At 48.4% G+C, this 16942-nt stretch overlaps 1 protein-coding gene and 1 long non-coding RNA gene across 3 annotated transcripts in view; one reads left to right on the forward strand and one right to left on the reverse strand.

The window, feature by feature from the left end:
• The window catches only part of LOC131835857 (uncharacterized), a 253951-nt gene that overhangs the window by 209566 nt on the left and 27443 nt on the right, over positions 1-16942 (reverse strand). The window lies entirely within an intron of this gene.
• Positions 1-16942, forward strand: part of CGNL1 (cingulin like 1) — a 162143-nt gene that overhangs the window by 123843 nt on the left and 21358 nt on the right. For both annotated transcript variants that reach the window (XM_059180605.1, XM_059180604.1), the window contains 5 exons: positions 7380-7586; positions 8434-8538; positions 12117-12269; positions 13166-13336; positions 16550-16711. In XM_059180605.1, coding sequence (XP_059036588.1) covers positions 7380-7586; positions 8434-8538; positions 12117-12269; positions 13166-13336; positions 16550-16711 — 798 coding nt within the window. The remainder of the gene's footprint in view (positions 1-7379; positions 7587-8433; positions 8539-12116; positions 12270-13165; positions 13337-16549; positions 16712-16942) is intronic.

Raw genomic sequence — 16942 nt, forward strand, 5'->3', positions numbered from 1 at the left:
CAGGCAAGTGTAAAGTCCTGGCTTGGAGGCTTTACATCATGGAAATTCATGGACAGCAAGGGAAAGAGATGAAATGAGAGGCTAATGACTACAATGTATGCTGCTTAGTTGTTGCTCCTGTGAGGGGGATGCTGAGGATGCCACACAGGGGACCCGGTTCTCCTACATTCCAAGTGAGAAAGGGACTGGCTGTTTGGGCCCCAGGTGCTCCCTGGGGAGGTGAAAGTGGACATCCACAGCTGTGATGGTGAAAAGGCAGGAACCTCCAGCAGATGGCCTGACCCAGGGGCCACTCTGGGTCGCCGTCGGCTGAGATCCCGCAGCCTCAAAACACGGGAGTGTGGGGGCGGCCAGTGGCGTGGAACAGGCAGACCAACATTCCATTGCCTGGACTCCTGGCCTCCATGCCTCAGGGGTTTTCACTCGTTCAGCAAAACAGGGAGACAGAAAAGGGACAAAAGCTTGCTATGCCAGAGGCCTTGTTAATTAGTAAAGCCCGCTATGACCACGTGTTAGGTCTGCTCTCGCCAAGCCAGGAGTGAACCCGTCCACATGGTGTCTGTTCCTGCAAGGAAAGTGCATCAGCGCCTTTGGATCAGAACAAACACGCAGGCGTGGCTTTTTCTGCCTCTGTTTGGGAGTTTTGTGCTCGTCACGGATAAAAGTTTCCTGTGGCTCCAGAGGACATGTGAGCATTTCTAAATGTGGGCTTTAACTCATGGAAATGGGCCAATTTTATAAGCGAGTCATTTGCAGTGAATGGTGGTACCCGGCAAAAACTGGGATTTTGCCTTTTTTTTTTTTTTTTTTTTTTTGTGATACAGTTGTATGTCCTTTCCTCCCCTTTTAAATAGTAATTGGAGCATATGTTTAAAAGTCAACTATTTTGAAAGTAGTGGAAATTCAGCACACTGAAACATGCTGTTTGCCTATTTTTGAAAAATTTCCTTCGTTGCCATTAGTTTAGCAGACCATCCTCGACTGGAAATGAGGCTAAGTTTTTAATGAATTAGCCAACCCAGAAACCTGATTTGCCCTTGGAATGAGAGAAGGGTCCAGTGCAGTTGTCCTGGAAAGACCACTAGAAGATCTCAGGTCTCTCTTTGGGGAAATACAGCCTTATGACATGTAGCTGCCCGAAACGTGCAGGTTGTGGTCGGAAGCCAAGTTTGAGGATTTAGAACCCCAGTAAGCGAACTGTGCCAAGTCCTGCCCTTTGGGGAACATACGTGGGTTTCGTGGGCTTGGTAATCCTGTCAGTGGCGAGGACTCCTGCCTCGATAGGGACAACAGTGAACCAGGAGGTAACTTCATCTGCTTTTGTCAAGTCAGAGAAGCAAGGCTCTGTGAGGCTAAAAGATGCTTTGCAGCGGAATGGGCACAGCCTGGGTTTGCATCTGCTCTCGCCAACCGAGAACTCCTTCCCGAGAACTCCTTTCTTGAGGTGGTTTACGTCTGCTTTAGGTGGGTTGAGACAGGCGTACGTGGAGGGGCTTGCTGAGGAGGAGAGGGCTCAGCACAGCTGCAGGGGAGACGTGGTCCCTCTTCCAGAGCCCCATGGGCACTGGATCTTAATATAAAAAGAGGCCTGGAATAGAATGAAACACACCGTGGTGTCAGAGGCAAAATGTTATAGGCAGTTTTGTTGGAAAAACCCAAACCTTGAAAGGCAGTTCTCTGCAGCCCCTTGGATGTCTCTCATCAGTCCACATTGGATGTCTCTCCCTTCGGGTTGCTGGGTGGGAATTTTGGAGATGTGCTCACATAAGCGCAACTCCTGGGCCATCTGGGCCTTTTCCACTCTGCCAGCTATATGTGGTGAAAAGGAATTTCTGAGCTATGTAAACCCGCGTGGGAGATCTCGTTGGCTCTCCGCTGTTTGTACAGCTGCTCCCGGGGCTTCGGCTCCGCTATCTCTCAGGGCCCAGACGTATCTGCGAATGTGTCGGGGAAGGGTTCCTCACGGCTGGAGGAGGCGAAAACTGGGCTAGGGAGGCGGTTGCCCTCCCAAGTGCCTGTGGGCATGGATAGTCTCTTCCAAGAAAATGAGTATTTATTTTTTAAAAATGTAATATCTCTTGAAGTTCCATAGTTCAAGAGTCACAAGAAAGTTCGCAATGGATTATATCCCTGTCCTTTCCATAACACTGCTTCCCTTCCTTACGGCCAGCCCGTGCGACCCGTTTCTCGGGTAGCCGGGGGATGACCTAGTTATCTCATTGCCTTCCTTTTATGTAAACCTCCCTTCTGTGTCTCGTTCTGTCCCTTGTGTTTTCCTCACTTCCTCGTTCCTTTATTTTTTTCCACCGCACAGCTTATCATTGAACGGATGTAACTTGTTTAACAAATGCCCCATCAGTTGGATTTAGTTCAGCTCAATCCTTTGCTATTATAATGCCACAGTTTATCGTCTTGTTTCTGTGGCACTTTGCACACATGTAGGATGAGTGGGAGAAGAGGAGGTGTGGAGTCACGGGCAATATACGTTATAATTTTGATTAATACTACCACATTGCCCCCCCCCCCCGGACCTTATACCAGTTTCCAGCCCCCCTCCCTCACCCCCAGCTGTGGCACGAGGAGAACCTCTGACCTCACACCACCCACCGCCTTCTGACCTTGGCCGCCTGAAAGGTGAAGAGATGATCTCAGTGCCATTTTAAGGGATGGTCCAGTCTTGACAAACAAAGAACATAGCACATCTGCTACTTTTGCCCTTGTGGTGATGACTACAAGGTGCTTCCAAACTTTTGGAGTGGCAGAGAAATTTGAGTTGGGGTTTTTTTGTTTTTTGTTTTCTTGATTTTATTTATTTCTCAGAGGGAGAAAGAGAGAGAAAGCACAAGCAGGGGGAAGTGGCAGACAGAGGGAGAGGGAGAAGCAGATTCCCTGCTGAGCAAGGAGCCTGATGTGGGACTTGATCCCAGGACCCTGGATCATGACCTGAGCCTAAGGCAGATGCTTAACCCACTGAGCCACCCAGGTGTCCCTTAGAGTTGGTTTTTGCTGACACTTTGTGACTACTTGCTGGAATGAATAATAGTTAAAATTTTGATGGACATTGGGAGGGTATGTGCTATGGTGAGTACTGTGAAGTATATAAGCCTGATGATTCACAGACTTGTACCCCTGGGGCTAATAAGACATCAGATGTTAATTTTTTTTTTTTTTTTTTTTTAAGATTTTATTTATTTATTTGACAGAGAGAGATTACAAGTAGGCAGAGAGAGAGAGAGAGAGAGAAGGAAGCAGGCTCCCTGCTGAGCAGAGAGCCCGATGCGGGACTCGATCCCAGGACCCTGAGATCATGACCTGAGCCGAAGGCAGCGGCTTAACCCACTGAGCCACCCAGGCGCCCCAGATGTTAATTTTTAAAAAAGCAGATATTACACTAGTAATGTGATAACGGCTAAATGAATCTTTAGAGATGGTGAGCTCCTTAGTTTACTAATGCTGTAACAGCCACTGTAGTCTTGTTGCAGACAGACAGGACTTCAGATCAAAGGCTCATAGGAACTTGAGCGAGGTCAGCAGTACTGTCTCTGCTGACCTCGTCCTGAGTCAGTCCTTACCGGCTCTGGGCCCTGTAGAGCTCTGCTGCCCTTCACCCCATTCCTGAGACACAGGAGTAAGCATTTGGAAAAGGTGATGCCTAGGCCAAGGCTCAGAGTTGGAAGGGGGTGCTTTAGGAGGTCCTCAAGACCAGTTTTGTTTCCTCTGCTGGGAAGTCATGGAGGACTTGCCTTGAACAAAGGGATATGATGGGGATCAGGTATGGTTGCCAGAAAAGGAAGTTGGGCCTATGGACTTGATATAAAATAGAGGCCTGGGTGTATATGGGGCGTGGGACACAGGGATGGGGAGGGGTTCTAGAAAAGTATGCTAACAGAGGTTTAAGGTAAATTTATTTGTAAACATAATGTAGTCTTCCCCTCTAGGAAGATGCAGAGGAAAACATACTGTCACTTGACAGTGCGTGCAAACAGGACTTAGCCTCTCCGACCACGCAGAGCCCCTGGAGGCACACCCCGCCTGTGTTACTGAAGGCTGACCCTGGAGCAGAGCCCCACTGCCCCCCTTGGCCATTCCCTTGCCCGGCCGATCCTCTTGGCCTGAGCTCCCTCAGGCCTCAGGAGGGACGTCCACCACTTGAGATCGGAGAGTATACCAAGTCCTAGACATCACACACAGCGTCAGGGGGCCAGTTAGGCCCCAATTCAGGTCACACCAGACGTGGTTTTCAGAGATTTCTGGGTGAACAAGAGAGCAGTGACTGCATGCATGTGCTCATACACAGGCTGGAATGTGCAACCTGCTCTTCCTCTCCCTGGTGCCTCAGGACCTCAGACTACCGAGGTCGGCACCTCGCCTCTCCCCTCTCTCCTGACTCTGTAGCCCGGGTTCCTTTGTCTTCCACTGGCTGTGTTGAGACATACTTCTTCTGACATATAAGTCACCTGTTTCAAGTATGCCCCTAGAGTTGCGTTGCCATCACCACTGTCAATTTTTTTGCTTTTAGATTTTATTCATTTATTTGAGAGAGAGAGCATGAGAGGAAAGAAGGTCAGAGGGAGAAGCAGACTCCCCGTGGAGCTGGGAGTCCGATGCAGGACTCGATCCCAGGACCCCGGGATCATGACCCAAGCCAAAGGCAGATGCTTAACCGACTGAGCCACATGGGCGCCCCAAGCATAACGTTTCCAAGATTCATCCATGTTGTAGTGTGGGTCAGTACCTCATCCGTTATGTGGATATACTGCATTTTGTTTGCCCTTTTATCCCTCGCTGGATCGTTGGGTTGTTTCCGCTCCTCGGCTGTCAGGCATAATGCTGCTGTGATGTACTGTGCAAGCTTTTGTGTGGCCCGTGTTTTCATTTCCCTTAGGTATACACTGAGAGTGGAACTGCTGGGTCATGTAGCTCTGTTTAACTTTGTGAGGAACTGCCAAACTGTTTCGCGAAGTGGCGGCGCCGTTTCACACTCGCACCAGCAATGTGTAAGGTTCCGAGTTCTCCTCAACCGTTGCTGTTATCTTCCTGATTGGGTGCGAAGTGGCACTTCGTTATGGTTTTGATTTGCATTTGCTGATGACTGATAACGTTGAGCATCTTTTTAGGTGCTTGTAGGACTTCTGTAGCTCTTCTTTGGAAAGGGGCTGACTCACATCCTTTTGCTCCCACCTTTTCTTTTCTTTTTTTTTTTTTTTTAAAGAGAGGGACTGCGCATGCGCATGGGGGTAGGGGAGGAGCAGAGGCGGCAGAGAGAGAGACTCTTAAGCAGGCTCCATGCCTAGCACAGAGCCTGACACAGGGCTTAATTTCATGACCTGAATTAAAACCAAGAGTCTGATGCTTAACCGACTGAGCCTCCCAGGTGCCCCTCTTTGCCCATTTTTAAATTGGGTTCTCTTTTTATTATTGAAGAATTTTAAAAATATATTCTAGATATGGGCCCTTTATCAGATAGAGGGTTTATAACTGTTTTCTTCATTCTATGGGTTGTCTTTTCACTTTTTGATGGTCTCACTGGTAGCCCAAAAGTGCCCAACTTTTCGTTGTTTCTGCTTGTGCTTTTGGGATGGCATCTAAGACTTTGCCTAACCCAAGGTCACACATATTTACCCCCATGTTTTCTTTTAAGGATTTTATAGTTTTAAGTCTTACATGTAGGTCTGTGATCCATTTTGAGTTAGTTTTTGTGTTTGGTGTAAGGAAAGGGGGTCGATTTCATCTTTTTGCCTGTGAATCTCCAGCTGCCCCACCCTTTGCTGAAGACTCTTCTTGGCCCATCGAATTTTCTTGGTGCCCTTGTTGAAAATCAATCGACTGTGAATGTTGGATTTGCTTGGGGGCTCTCAGTTCTGTCCCACTGAATTGTAGGTTTATTCTAACGCCAGTGCCTTGCTGTCTTATAACTCTAGCTTTGTAGTCTCATGCTTTAATGGGAAAGTTAGGGCAGGAATGGGCAATCTAGACTTTTTTTTTTCCTTCCCTGGTCTGACCAGTTATCGGATTCTTTGGATCCTTCCTCAGGCTTTTAACCACACTTTATTTCTCCTTGTTCATCTTGCTGGTTTCGGTAGGAAAGGGTGCCCTAGTGGTCCTGAGAACCCTTAGTGGTCGGGCGCTTGAGTTTTCTCCTTTGGGACACCAGCTGTGTTCTGACCCAGTGGCTTGACTGTGATGGGTGTTCCCAGATGAATAGAATTAAACATTTGCGTTCGAAAAGATGCTCTGTTTTCTGAAATTCTCTAACTGGTTAAGTTCAGGATAATATAGCTTACTGTCAAGAGATTTAAAGATCTTTCTGGAAGGCTATGCAAGCAAACAAGCAGTTCCTGCAGATAGCTCTCCCCAGGGGCATGACATAACTTTCAAAGCCAACGCTTGTCCTCACTGGGCCTTCCCTTCCTTGTAGGCATCTGCACCGCTATTGCGTGAGGATCTGATTTGCTGACGTTGGCCTCTTTAGAATAGTGTAGAAATGGGAGGCGAGAGATCTTCTGGGAGAAGTGGAATTCTGGACAAGGCCATTTATCACTTCATTACTAAGCCCCCCCAAAAAAAACCAAAAAACAAAGCCCAGGCAACATTGGGAATCAGCAGTAACCACACTGTAATTGTCGCCATGTCTTTCTGTTAGGAATTTTGGGCAGCCCAGAGCTCATTTTTAGAAGATGGTGCCCAGAGCTTGCACGAGGACCTCTATCATAATTCAAGTGAATTTTAATTTCTGTTTTGTATTGGACCTTAAAAAACTGTAAACAGAAACTGTCCTTCATCCAGAACTTCCGCCAAGGGGCCCTGCCCTTGGTGAGGGGTCAGGGATGTGGACTTGGCAGAAGGCAGTACTCCCAAGAACAGGTTCTGGAGTTGGTCTTCCCAGGTGCACTTCCTCCTAAGTGACGTTGGGCGAGTTCCTCATCTATCCAAGTCTTCGTTTCTTTGTCTCTAAAACAGTGATAGTACCCGTGGCCTAGAGTTCCTTAAAAGCTTGAAGTCCCGTGTCAAAGACTTAATGCAGGTAAAGGTGATGACAGTTTTCTGTACAGGGCTAGGGAGTGAATATTTGAGACTTTGCAGCACCAGGGGCCTTCCCTTGCCGGCGTCGGGCTCTCCCCGCTCCGCGGCTACGGCTACGGCGTGGAAGCTGCCACAGACAGTGTGCTCACCAGCATACGTGGCGATGCTCCAGGAACACGTTATTTTTAATAACAGGTGACGTGCTGGACTTGGCCTCCAGGCTCTAGCATGTCGACCCCTGGCTGCGCACGGGGCCTGGCACGTCGCGGGTTTTTAATAAATGCCAGCCGTGCTCGCAGCCGGGGACAGCCCCTTGATGGCGGTTCCCGCGTGCCCCCGATCCGTGTCTTTAACAGAACGTCGAGGTCCTGGCCAGTCGGAGCAGCGCGTCAGAGCAGAGCCAGCAGGGGGCTGAAATGCACGTGAAGGCTCTGCAGGAGGAGAACGAGAAGCTGCGGGGCAACATCGAGGAGCTGGAGCAGCGCGTCGCCAGCCTGTGCGAGCAGATTGCCGACATGAAGGGTGACGAGGCCCGAGCAAAGGAAATGCTCAAGAAGTGCGAGGTAAGGCTCTCTGGGCCCCCCACCCAGGTCTGGCTGCTGCAGATCCTTCCTTTTTCCTGTGTCTGTGGATTTGGAAACGCAAGGGGATTTACTATCACGATTTAGTAGGAAAGGTGGAAGCAATGGTGACCACATCGTCTCGGCAGCCCCTTTCTGCTGTTCCTCTGTGATGGCATAAATGGGAGGTGAGCTTGTCGAGGAGGTGGGAACGGGGCTGATGAGGTCAGAGTGGGGAACACCAGAGTCCCCGCTCACCCAGACGTCAGGCACCCTCCACTTTTTAACACTGGTCCTAATACCACCATCAGACATTGTCACGCATGGTAACTTTTTCTTCTTTAACACATAGTTGGCGGATTTTGAAGCCGCACCAGTTTGCACCAATTACTTAGTTTGCCGGGTCTCTCGAAGTGGGAGGCTGTTAGCAAGAGACCCTCGCACAGGGGGCAGTGAGAGCTCGCACTGGCAGTCCAAGAGGGGACAAAAGCAGTGTAAGGGGAGACGTGTTCCAACAGGGGTTCCCCAAATGCTCCTTCATCAGAATCACCTGGAAGCCTTTTCCAGAACTGTGTGTGCCCACGTCCATTCTATACCTGCTCTTTCCGAAGCTCTGAACGTGAGGCTGGATATGTATTTTCAGTCACGCCCATGATTCACATGTTCACCTCTGGCGGAATAGGGAGCTGTAGTCGGGCACACACATCTGAGAGCATACCTGTCATGTGCCACCTTGGGCCCGCTGCTGGCTGTGTCCTGGGATGTCTCCCACATTCCTTTCACGCCCCTGAGCCCGCTCTCTAGGCACAACATGCATCCGTGTGCACTCTGACCCCGGGCGTCATTGCAGAGTGAAAGCCGGCAATTAGAGGAGGCCCTCGTGCAGGCAAGAAAGGAAGAAAGAGAAGCCGTATCAGCCAGAAGGACCCTGGAGAGCGAGCTGGAAGATGCACAGGTAAACACAGCTGTTGTCTTTACTCCTCAGGAAAGACGCCGGAGAAGCAGCATGGGACAGACATGGATAGATCGCCATGGGTCCTTTCCTTGCAGGGAGTTTCCTGTAGTAAGAACCACACTGGGTTTCAGACCCTCAGTCTAGAGCTGTGGTTCTTAACCGGGGGACATCTGGCAATGTCTGGTGACATTTTCACTTGTCACAGCCAGGGACACGCTCCCAGCGTCGAGTGGGCAGGGCTGGGCTGCTGCTGAAGGTGTTACAAAGACCAGGATGGCCCCACAGCCGTGATTATCTTGCCCCCAAGGGCAGAGGTGCCGAGGTAGAGAAACCCTGGTGTAGACATTAAAGAGCTTGACAGCTTTCCAGAGATAAAATATGAATTGTGCGAGAAGGCTGGCAGGCTCGGTCCCCGAGGCAGTGTGGAGTCAGCTCTCTGGCAGAAGCCAATTTCCTCTCTCCTCTGGGCAAGCATACTCCACACAGTGCGGTCCTTCAGAACAGCTATTAAAAGCAGGGGGAAGTCGGTTTTTTTTTTTTGAAACTAGATAGCTATCTGTATTCGTAATCAGTAGATTCTTAGAAAATTAGCTTTTCCCATTTGAAGGTTACCAAGATTGTAGGAAGTACATTCAAAAAAAAAAAAAAAGTCTGCCCTGAAGTTCTAAAATGAGTTTGCACAGAGACCTCAGTGGGATGCAGGTATGTCCTTCCTCCTACCCTCTCCGGCCTTTAAAGAACCAGCACCAAGCACTCCTCAGGCCGCTTCTGAGGAGGCCAAAGCCAGTGATTCTGTGCTGTTGTCAAAGATGAGATTGTTAACGTTTTCCATGAGAACTGTTGGATGGGGAGGGAGCATATGAAAAAGATTAGGGGCTGACAAAGCGGGCAGGGTTCAGATTTGAAAATCTGCCTAATGCCTGATTGCAGCTCAGACGCAGTCCCAGCTTCCGTTTGACCAAGCCTCTCATTCCTGTGAGCCGTGGGCACACCTGCCACTTGGATTGTTAACAGGAACTAACAGGAGCCTTCCTCAGTCATACAGGAAAAGGCTCTGTGTCTTGACAGACAGTGGTCTTCAAGCTCAAGGGTACGACTCACTATACCTCACTATAAATAACCCGTGTTTTGCGTTCTCTGGACAGATCATTTTCCCGCCTGTTTTTGTCCCAGTATTTTGGTTAGTGGGCTTGTATCGCTGGTCTTGGAAATAGAGCCACTGTAGCAACAGCGTTTCACTCCTAACTCCCAGCTGCACAATGGGGAGTGTGTGAGTTTGGAACACGTTTTATCAGCAGTGGTGTATTGGAATACATTTCTGGAGGGACTGAGGAGGCAGAACATTATTCTCAACAGCATCTCTAAAATTTAAAGTATGTTAGAATTTTCTGGGTAACTCTTAACTCTAAATTTATGGGCCCTCGGTAGTCAGGAAAATTGTGATTCCATCACAACGGGCTAGAATCTGCATTTAAAGTTAAGAATACTCCGTCCTCACCCTGTGACTCTGACATACCAAGTCTTTAGACCACTTTTGGGGATAGGTATTAATTTCCAGCCACCAAGTTCTTATCATAGCCCTCATTGTGAAGCTGGGCTATGAGACATACCCAGATGGGTATCTCTTCCTTGCCTTGACAGATCTTACTACCTTGCAATAGAGGCAAGTTACAAGAAATATTTTTAAAATAATTTAGCAACATTTCTTCCAGGCAAATGTATGAGTGTCAGGGTAGGGTATGTGGGATTTTGGGTGGGGACCCAGGCTCAGAGTGGGCGAGTCTGGTGTCTCCAGTGGCACGGGAGACCGGGGCCAGACGGGGAGCCCTGCCTCAGCTAAGGGGGAAACAGAGATGCACACACCATATGGAGGTTGACTGGAGCCAAGCCTGGCTTGGCTGCTAGCCTGAAGCCTCCAGGAGTGGGATCCAGGAGGAGGAAAAGAGAGGCTGGGGGGTCTGCAGGGGCACGGGTTGAGTTGGATCCTATAGGAAGACACTCATGTCCTTCTGCATTTGTTGCTTTTCGGGAATTTCCATTTTGAGGTACGTTATTGAGAGTTCTCTCCCACACAAGGAACCATACCTTGCTTACCTTACCCTGCATACTCCATTTTGCCCTCCAGCACCACAAAATCAAGCACAAACACAAATCCCAGGAGGTGACCCTGTTTCTGGTGTATGCCCAGCTGGACTGTAGTGGGACACACTCCTGCTAATTGCCTCCACACTGAACTTCTGATGACCTTCCGTTTACCACCTTCTTCTCTCCCAATGGCTTTTGTTGACCTTGGTTTTCCACCGCAGTTAACTTCAGCAGCCCAGCTGTGTTGGCTGGTTCTGAGTGCAGTTGTCCTAGCAGAGTGGAAGAGCCAGAAGGTCTCCACAGGTGGCTTTTTGGCCCCAGGTCACAGGGCTGGCCAGCAGCATGGCTGGTTGTGCTTTGCAAACCAGGAGTGCCCCAAGTGATTTGGGAGTGTTTTCAAGAGGCCTGAGTTGGTACGCGTGAGAGCAGCTTGTAAACTGTTAAGCACTGTACAGATACAGCATCTGCGGGGACACAAGACAAGTCCTAAGCAGGCGTATAGCAACTCACATTCAGCCCTCAGTCCCTGAGACCATTTTCTAGATGATCTAGCCCAGATCTGGGTCATGCTGCCCCTTTCTGAGCTCTGCCCCTTCTTGGTATCTTTATGTCAGTGGCCCTAGCACTCGGCTATTTAAAAAAGCCAGCACGATCGTTTTAAGATACTTTAGGATTTTGTTTTAGAGTTCTGTGTTTTTACATAAAGAAGGTCAGGCTCTGTGACCGGGTGAGGTGAGAGCTTCAGGGCATCCCAGGGAAATAGTGCACCCAAGATAGTTTCATTTTATGGTAAGTGCTAGGATTTGGTGCTGAATCACTAATCAACACTTATTTGCACTTTTCTAACTAGTGTCTTTTCCATTACACACCTACTATTCATCAAGTTTATCTCCCTGTGGATTGCCAGATTCCTTTTTCTTCTGTGTATGCATCCAACCCAGGATTCTGTGGATTACAACTCCTTCCACCCAGGTGGACTCTTGACCTGTGGGTCAATGTTCTCTTTCCTCATGGATTCATTTTTGGTTGTTTTAACTAAGATGCATCTGCAGAGCAGAGGGAATTCTAGAACATGAGGTGTACTGCTGTATAGTACAGGATGTAAATGGCCACATTGGTTCAGGTTTGTCTGATGTACATCTTTACCTCTCTTTGCAAGCACGAACTTGGAAATTTCATGTTTTCAGACACTGTCCTTAATCTCTGGCCCAAGCAACCTTGGTCATCTTCTGTATTTCTGTAATAAATCCTTTGTCTGCCCCTTTATTCTCATGCATGTTTTTGGCTGAGTCAACTTTGCATTTGGGTCCCTGAATTTCAGAACCAACCATGTCCTTGGGTCTTGTGATGGCTTTGCTTCGGTCCTATTCCTTATCACCCATGTAGCAGGTCTGATTGCTTTGAGGTGTGACTGCAGAACTCTCTCTGCTGCCTGTTCCTGGGGCTGACCTAATAAGTAGGTGACTGCGCTGTCCCTTCCCTGCTGTCTGCAGAGAAATCTGAGTCGGGCCACCCAGGAGCAGAAGCAGTTGTCTGAAAAGCTCAAAGATGAGACAGAGCAGAAGGAGCAGTTAAGGAGACTGAAGAACGAGATGGAGAATGAACGGTGGCACCTGGACAAGACCATCGAGAAACTGCAGAAGGAGGTGAGAGCCAGGGGAGCGAGAGATGTGAGCAGAACACCTGGGCTGGAGCCCAGTGCTCTCTGAGGACCTGTTGAGAGCCTGCCCTTTTGTCTAAGCAGGCATGCATCAGATTCCCAGGTCCCCTGAAGCAGCTCTTTGGACTTGTTGAGAATCCCAGTTAAAGGGAAACTGGTCTAGAAAATGCCAGTATCCTCTGGATTCTGGGCCCAACTCCTCTCAGCAACTACCCAAAGAAGCCTGGCACGTAAGGGCAGACTTAACAAATGTTACCTGATTCAGAACCCTGGGTAACGTCTGCATCTGCACCCCTCTTTCTTGTCCAGGAACTTGAAAGGCAGTTTCAAAGTCTAGTAGTTGTTACTTCTTATCTCTGCCCACCTCTGCCCTAAAATCCCCAGAAGGGGGGAAGCACAGAGCTGAGGGCTCCCCCGATTCTAGGAGCCAACAGGAATGCCTGCCATCTTCTGATACCTACTGTGTACCAGTCACTATACTAGCTATTTTGTAACTGGAATTCTCTCCCTTATGTATTAATTCTGACAACATCCCTGTAAGGTAGATATGATGATTCTAATATTTCCAATGAGGACACCACAGAGGCCCAGTGAGGTTTAAGTGCATGGCCCAGTTACGTAGCTGGTAAGTGGCAAAGCAAGGGGGCATGACCCTGGGCTATGTATCCAGCCATGAAAGGTGTGCTTGTTCGCTCCTCGTTGCTGCTTCCATGTTACAGGTGACTAAGCCTGGACAGCCCATGACCAGGTGCTTTGCAAAATCTTTGGGGAGGTTGTAGAAGGAAGAGGAAGAGATGTATTGTTTCGATGGAACCCAAACCTGGTTCTCAGGCCCCAGCTGAGCGTCACAGGGTGGGCTCACACCCATGTCATTCCTTCCAGATGGCTGACATTGTTGAGGTGTCCCGCGTATCAACCCTGGAGCTCCAGAATCAGCTGGATGAGTACAAGGAGAAAAATCGCAGGGAGCTTGCAGAAATGCAAAGGCAGTTGAAGGAGAAATCCCTGGAGGCTGAAAAGTCACGTCTGACTGCCATGAAACTGCAGGATGAGGTAATACCTGGCCAGATCGGTTCCTGGTTTACCCCCACCTCACCCTCGCTTTGTTCAAAGTATCCGGGGAGACTGCCTTGAACCTCTTCTAGGAGAGACTCAGGGTATATTGGAAGACAGCACTTGGACTTGATTCTTCAGTGTTAACCTTTAGGATGGTCACATGAGGCAAATGGCATTCAAAGACACAAAGTCCCAGGGCCTCTGGGGTGAAATTGACATAACTTTAAAGTTACCATTTTCTCGATTAATTCAAGAGTTTCTGACTAAAATGTTTAGCGGCCATTTGTGGAGCACCACTGGTATACCCAGCTGTGTCTTAAGGATTGATGTATACTAGTGTTTTAACTTAACTCTAGAACATGGATTATAGTAAATAATTGCTTTTTGACGTTCATTTATAAAGCAGACTTTTATGAGAGCGTGTGTGGTGGACGTGAGCTTCAGGACAATGATAATGGGGACAAAAAGAAATCTTCAGGAATATATGAGTCCTGAAATTATTAAAACATATTTTTAGTTTTATACTTAGAAATAGTAGAGCAAAGTACCTCCAGTATTCGCTCCCTTCAATCTTGACTTATAAAGAACTGAGAAAAACCATGGGAATGTTTTTGATTATTTTAATGGAAAGCTGAAAGTTCTAAACACAAGTACAGTGTATGTCAATTTTTCGTTACGCCTCTTGCCGGCTGGATAACCTTGAGCAACTTACCCCAATTTTCTGAGCATCTGATTTTACCTCTTTGAAAACACACCAAATAGCGATGATTTAATAATGAAATGAGATAACGCATGAGGCTGGAGAGCTGAGGGTTTGTATATCCTGGACACGAACGTTAAGGTTTTTTTTTTTAGAGTCCAAGGTTTTGCTTTTTTGCATAAGCAGGGCCAAGAGCATCAAGATTCCACAGGAAAACAAGTTTTTCTTTAAAAACAAACTTAATATCTTTGATGATCAAAGAAATGTCGCCCATGAGTCAGTGTTGGTACTGTGTGAAAGAACAAAGGATATTCATTACAGACTTCTAGAATGTTTCTGAAAGGATCCTGATAACAGGTCCCCTCTGCTGCAGGGGCGTATGAAGGCAGGGCCCCCATAACTGAAATTAGCATAGTGACATCACAGTTCTCTCTGGCATTAAAAGAAAGTCATTTGTATTTCTACGGCAGATGGAGGGGGAGATTCGGATATTTGCCAGAACACCAACAAATACAGGGTTCTGCTGCTTTGATTTCAGAAAAATCACAGGGTCACGATGACCCCTGCAAAGTCCTTCCTGTTGCTTTTTGTGTAATGGTTATTGTTCTGCCAGAATCTTCGGATTGGAAGACACTTTAGAGATTCTCTAGTTAGATGAGGAAACTGAGATCCAGAGAGATTAGTTATGGTCAAAAGGAGACCAGTCTTGTTTATAAAAGAGCAGTCATTCAAAAGAAGATTCCTCATGATGAAAACGAAAGATGGCTCTTCCTAGATTTTTGTCAGTGGTGCAGCCCTGTGAGACACAGCTTCAGTCGGAATGACAGAGATGGACACCTCATCATTCCGGAAGGAAAGTGCAGGCAGATACTGCCCTGCATCGAGCTGTCGGTGGAGTTGTTGGAATTGGCAAGCCAGGGTCATGATGAATCCAGCCAGGGTCACGATGAATCCTCAGAAAACTCAAGCTCGCCTCTGTTCATGGCCCCCAACCCTGTGTTTTGGTTGAGCCGAGATAAAGCTGTCCATTAACATAAGGGGGGCAGGGGGTCTGTCCTCGGGGAAAAGCACTGCCTTCTTTGCTTTAAGAGCAATAGACATTTGACCTGTTTTGCCTTTGGTGTGGAGCCAGAGGAGTTCTGAGGAAGGTTATCTCTAAAGAATGAAGACTTGAGTTCACTGTTGGTTTTTTTGTCTGAAACCCACTTAGCGAAGGGCAGCTCTGACTACTTAAAGGGATCACTAGCGTAGCGAGGAGTGCTTGTGATCCCAGACGCTCTCCACATCCGCTGGGGCATGGCCTCATTGAGTGCTTTTTTTGACAGAGCCCTCGCGAGATGTTAGGACGGACTGTTAGCACCACGCCAGACCAGGGGCTTTATCTGGAGAGGCCTTCTTCAGGCTGTGCTGTTCTCACAGAAAGGTCAGGGCTTCCTGTCAGCTTCCAGGAACCTGTTTCCTAAAGTCTAGCCACTGGGCTTCTGACACTGTCCTAACCTGGTGCCCCCCACCCCCGCAAGACTGTCTTTGAGGCGTCCCCAACTCCTCTGTGAAAATCACCCCCAAAGGACGCTGTGCTCTGATGGAGTATGCCCCTCACTGTCATCAAGGAACTAAAGCCCCGGACTAGTTAGTTATTCCGAAGACTGCTGTCACCCAATACCCTGTATCTGCCCCAAGTGGGAAGGAAGTTGGAAACAAAACACGTAGCCCTGGTCTTCACTGAATCAATCCACGCAGATGTTTGAGGAACATGCAGTGTGCTGAGGTGGCTGGTCCCCTCGGGGACCTTCCAGAGAAGTAGAAAACAGGGACGACCCCTCACGGGTCAATCTTTTTGTTGCACTTTCTTCACAGCTGTTAGTTCAGTGCCATCTTGTGGATGAAAAAAACACTGTGCATTATGACAGCGGAGGTAGGATTTTCTTCTAGAGAGCAGATGGTTTCACCTCCTATGTCTGTTTGTATTATTGGATTTGGTGCCTGTGAGTTGTTTTGGGATCATTAATTTCATTTTTAATTTTCCCCTCATTTTGACCCTCCATTGAGATGATGCTGGTACAGGTGGGTAATAACCTGCACTGTGGGAAGCACTTACCTAGTTCGGTGACTTTCAAGTGTTTTTGGCCGTGACCTCTATAGTAAGAACTCCACCTCGCATCGCAACCCAGTAATACGTGCATCCATACAGATGTATGAGGGTCTAATACAGAGGTTTCATAAAACAATATCTCTTTGTACTCTGATATTTTCTGTTCTATTAAATTTCAAAATGCTGGCCAACATGTACAAAATTGAATCTATAACCCCGTGGGTTGCTCCCTATAGCTAGGAAGCTGCCGCTTTTTAGAGGAGAGGAAACTGAGGCCCAGAGGGAGCTAGGACTGGCTCAGGGTTTTCTGGACTGCAGGATATGGGCACCCCCTGATCGTCTGTGGGGTCCACCTCTGTGCTGTCTGTCCAGATGCTCTCCTGATGCAGCCCAGGTAACCACCCAGCCCTCCTTCTAGGTGCGCCTGATGGAGGAGGAGCTTCGGGACTACCAGCGAGCTCAAGACGAAGCACTCGCAAAAAGGCAGCTTCTGGAGCAGACGCTGAAGGACCTGGAATACGAGCTGGAGGCCAAGACTCACCTCAAGGATGACCGAGGCCGACTTGTCAAGCAGATGGAGGTCTGTAGGCCATGCGGGCGTGAGCCAGGGCCCCTGCAGGGTGAGCATGGGGCGCAAGACAAGTGGCCTCTCTGTGCACACCTGAGCCTTTGGGATCCTTCAGTTTTTATTCCCTGAAACAGGCAGACCTGAGTAAAGTCATTTCTTGATTTGAGGAAGAAGCTGGTAGTTCAGACTCATGAGATGTCAGAGCTAGAAGGAGTGGTGGAAACAGTTTAGCACAGTGTCCTC

Source organism: Mustela lutreola, chromosome 7 (assembly GCF_030435805.1).
Source record: "Mustela lutreola isolate mMusLut2 chromosome 7, mMusLut2.pri, whole genome shotgun sequence".
Taxonomy (NCBI): Eukaryota; Metazoa; Chordata; class Mammalia; order Carnivora; family Mustelidae; genus Mustela; species Mustela lutreola.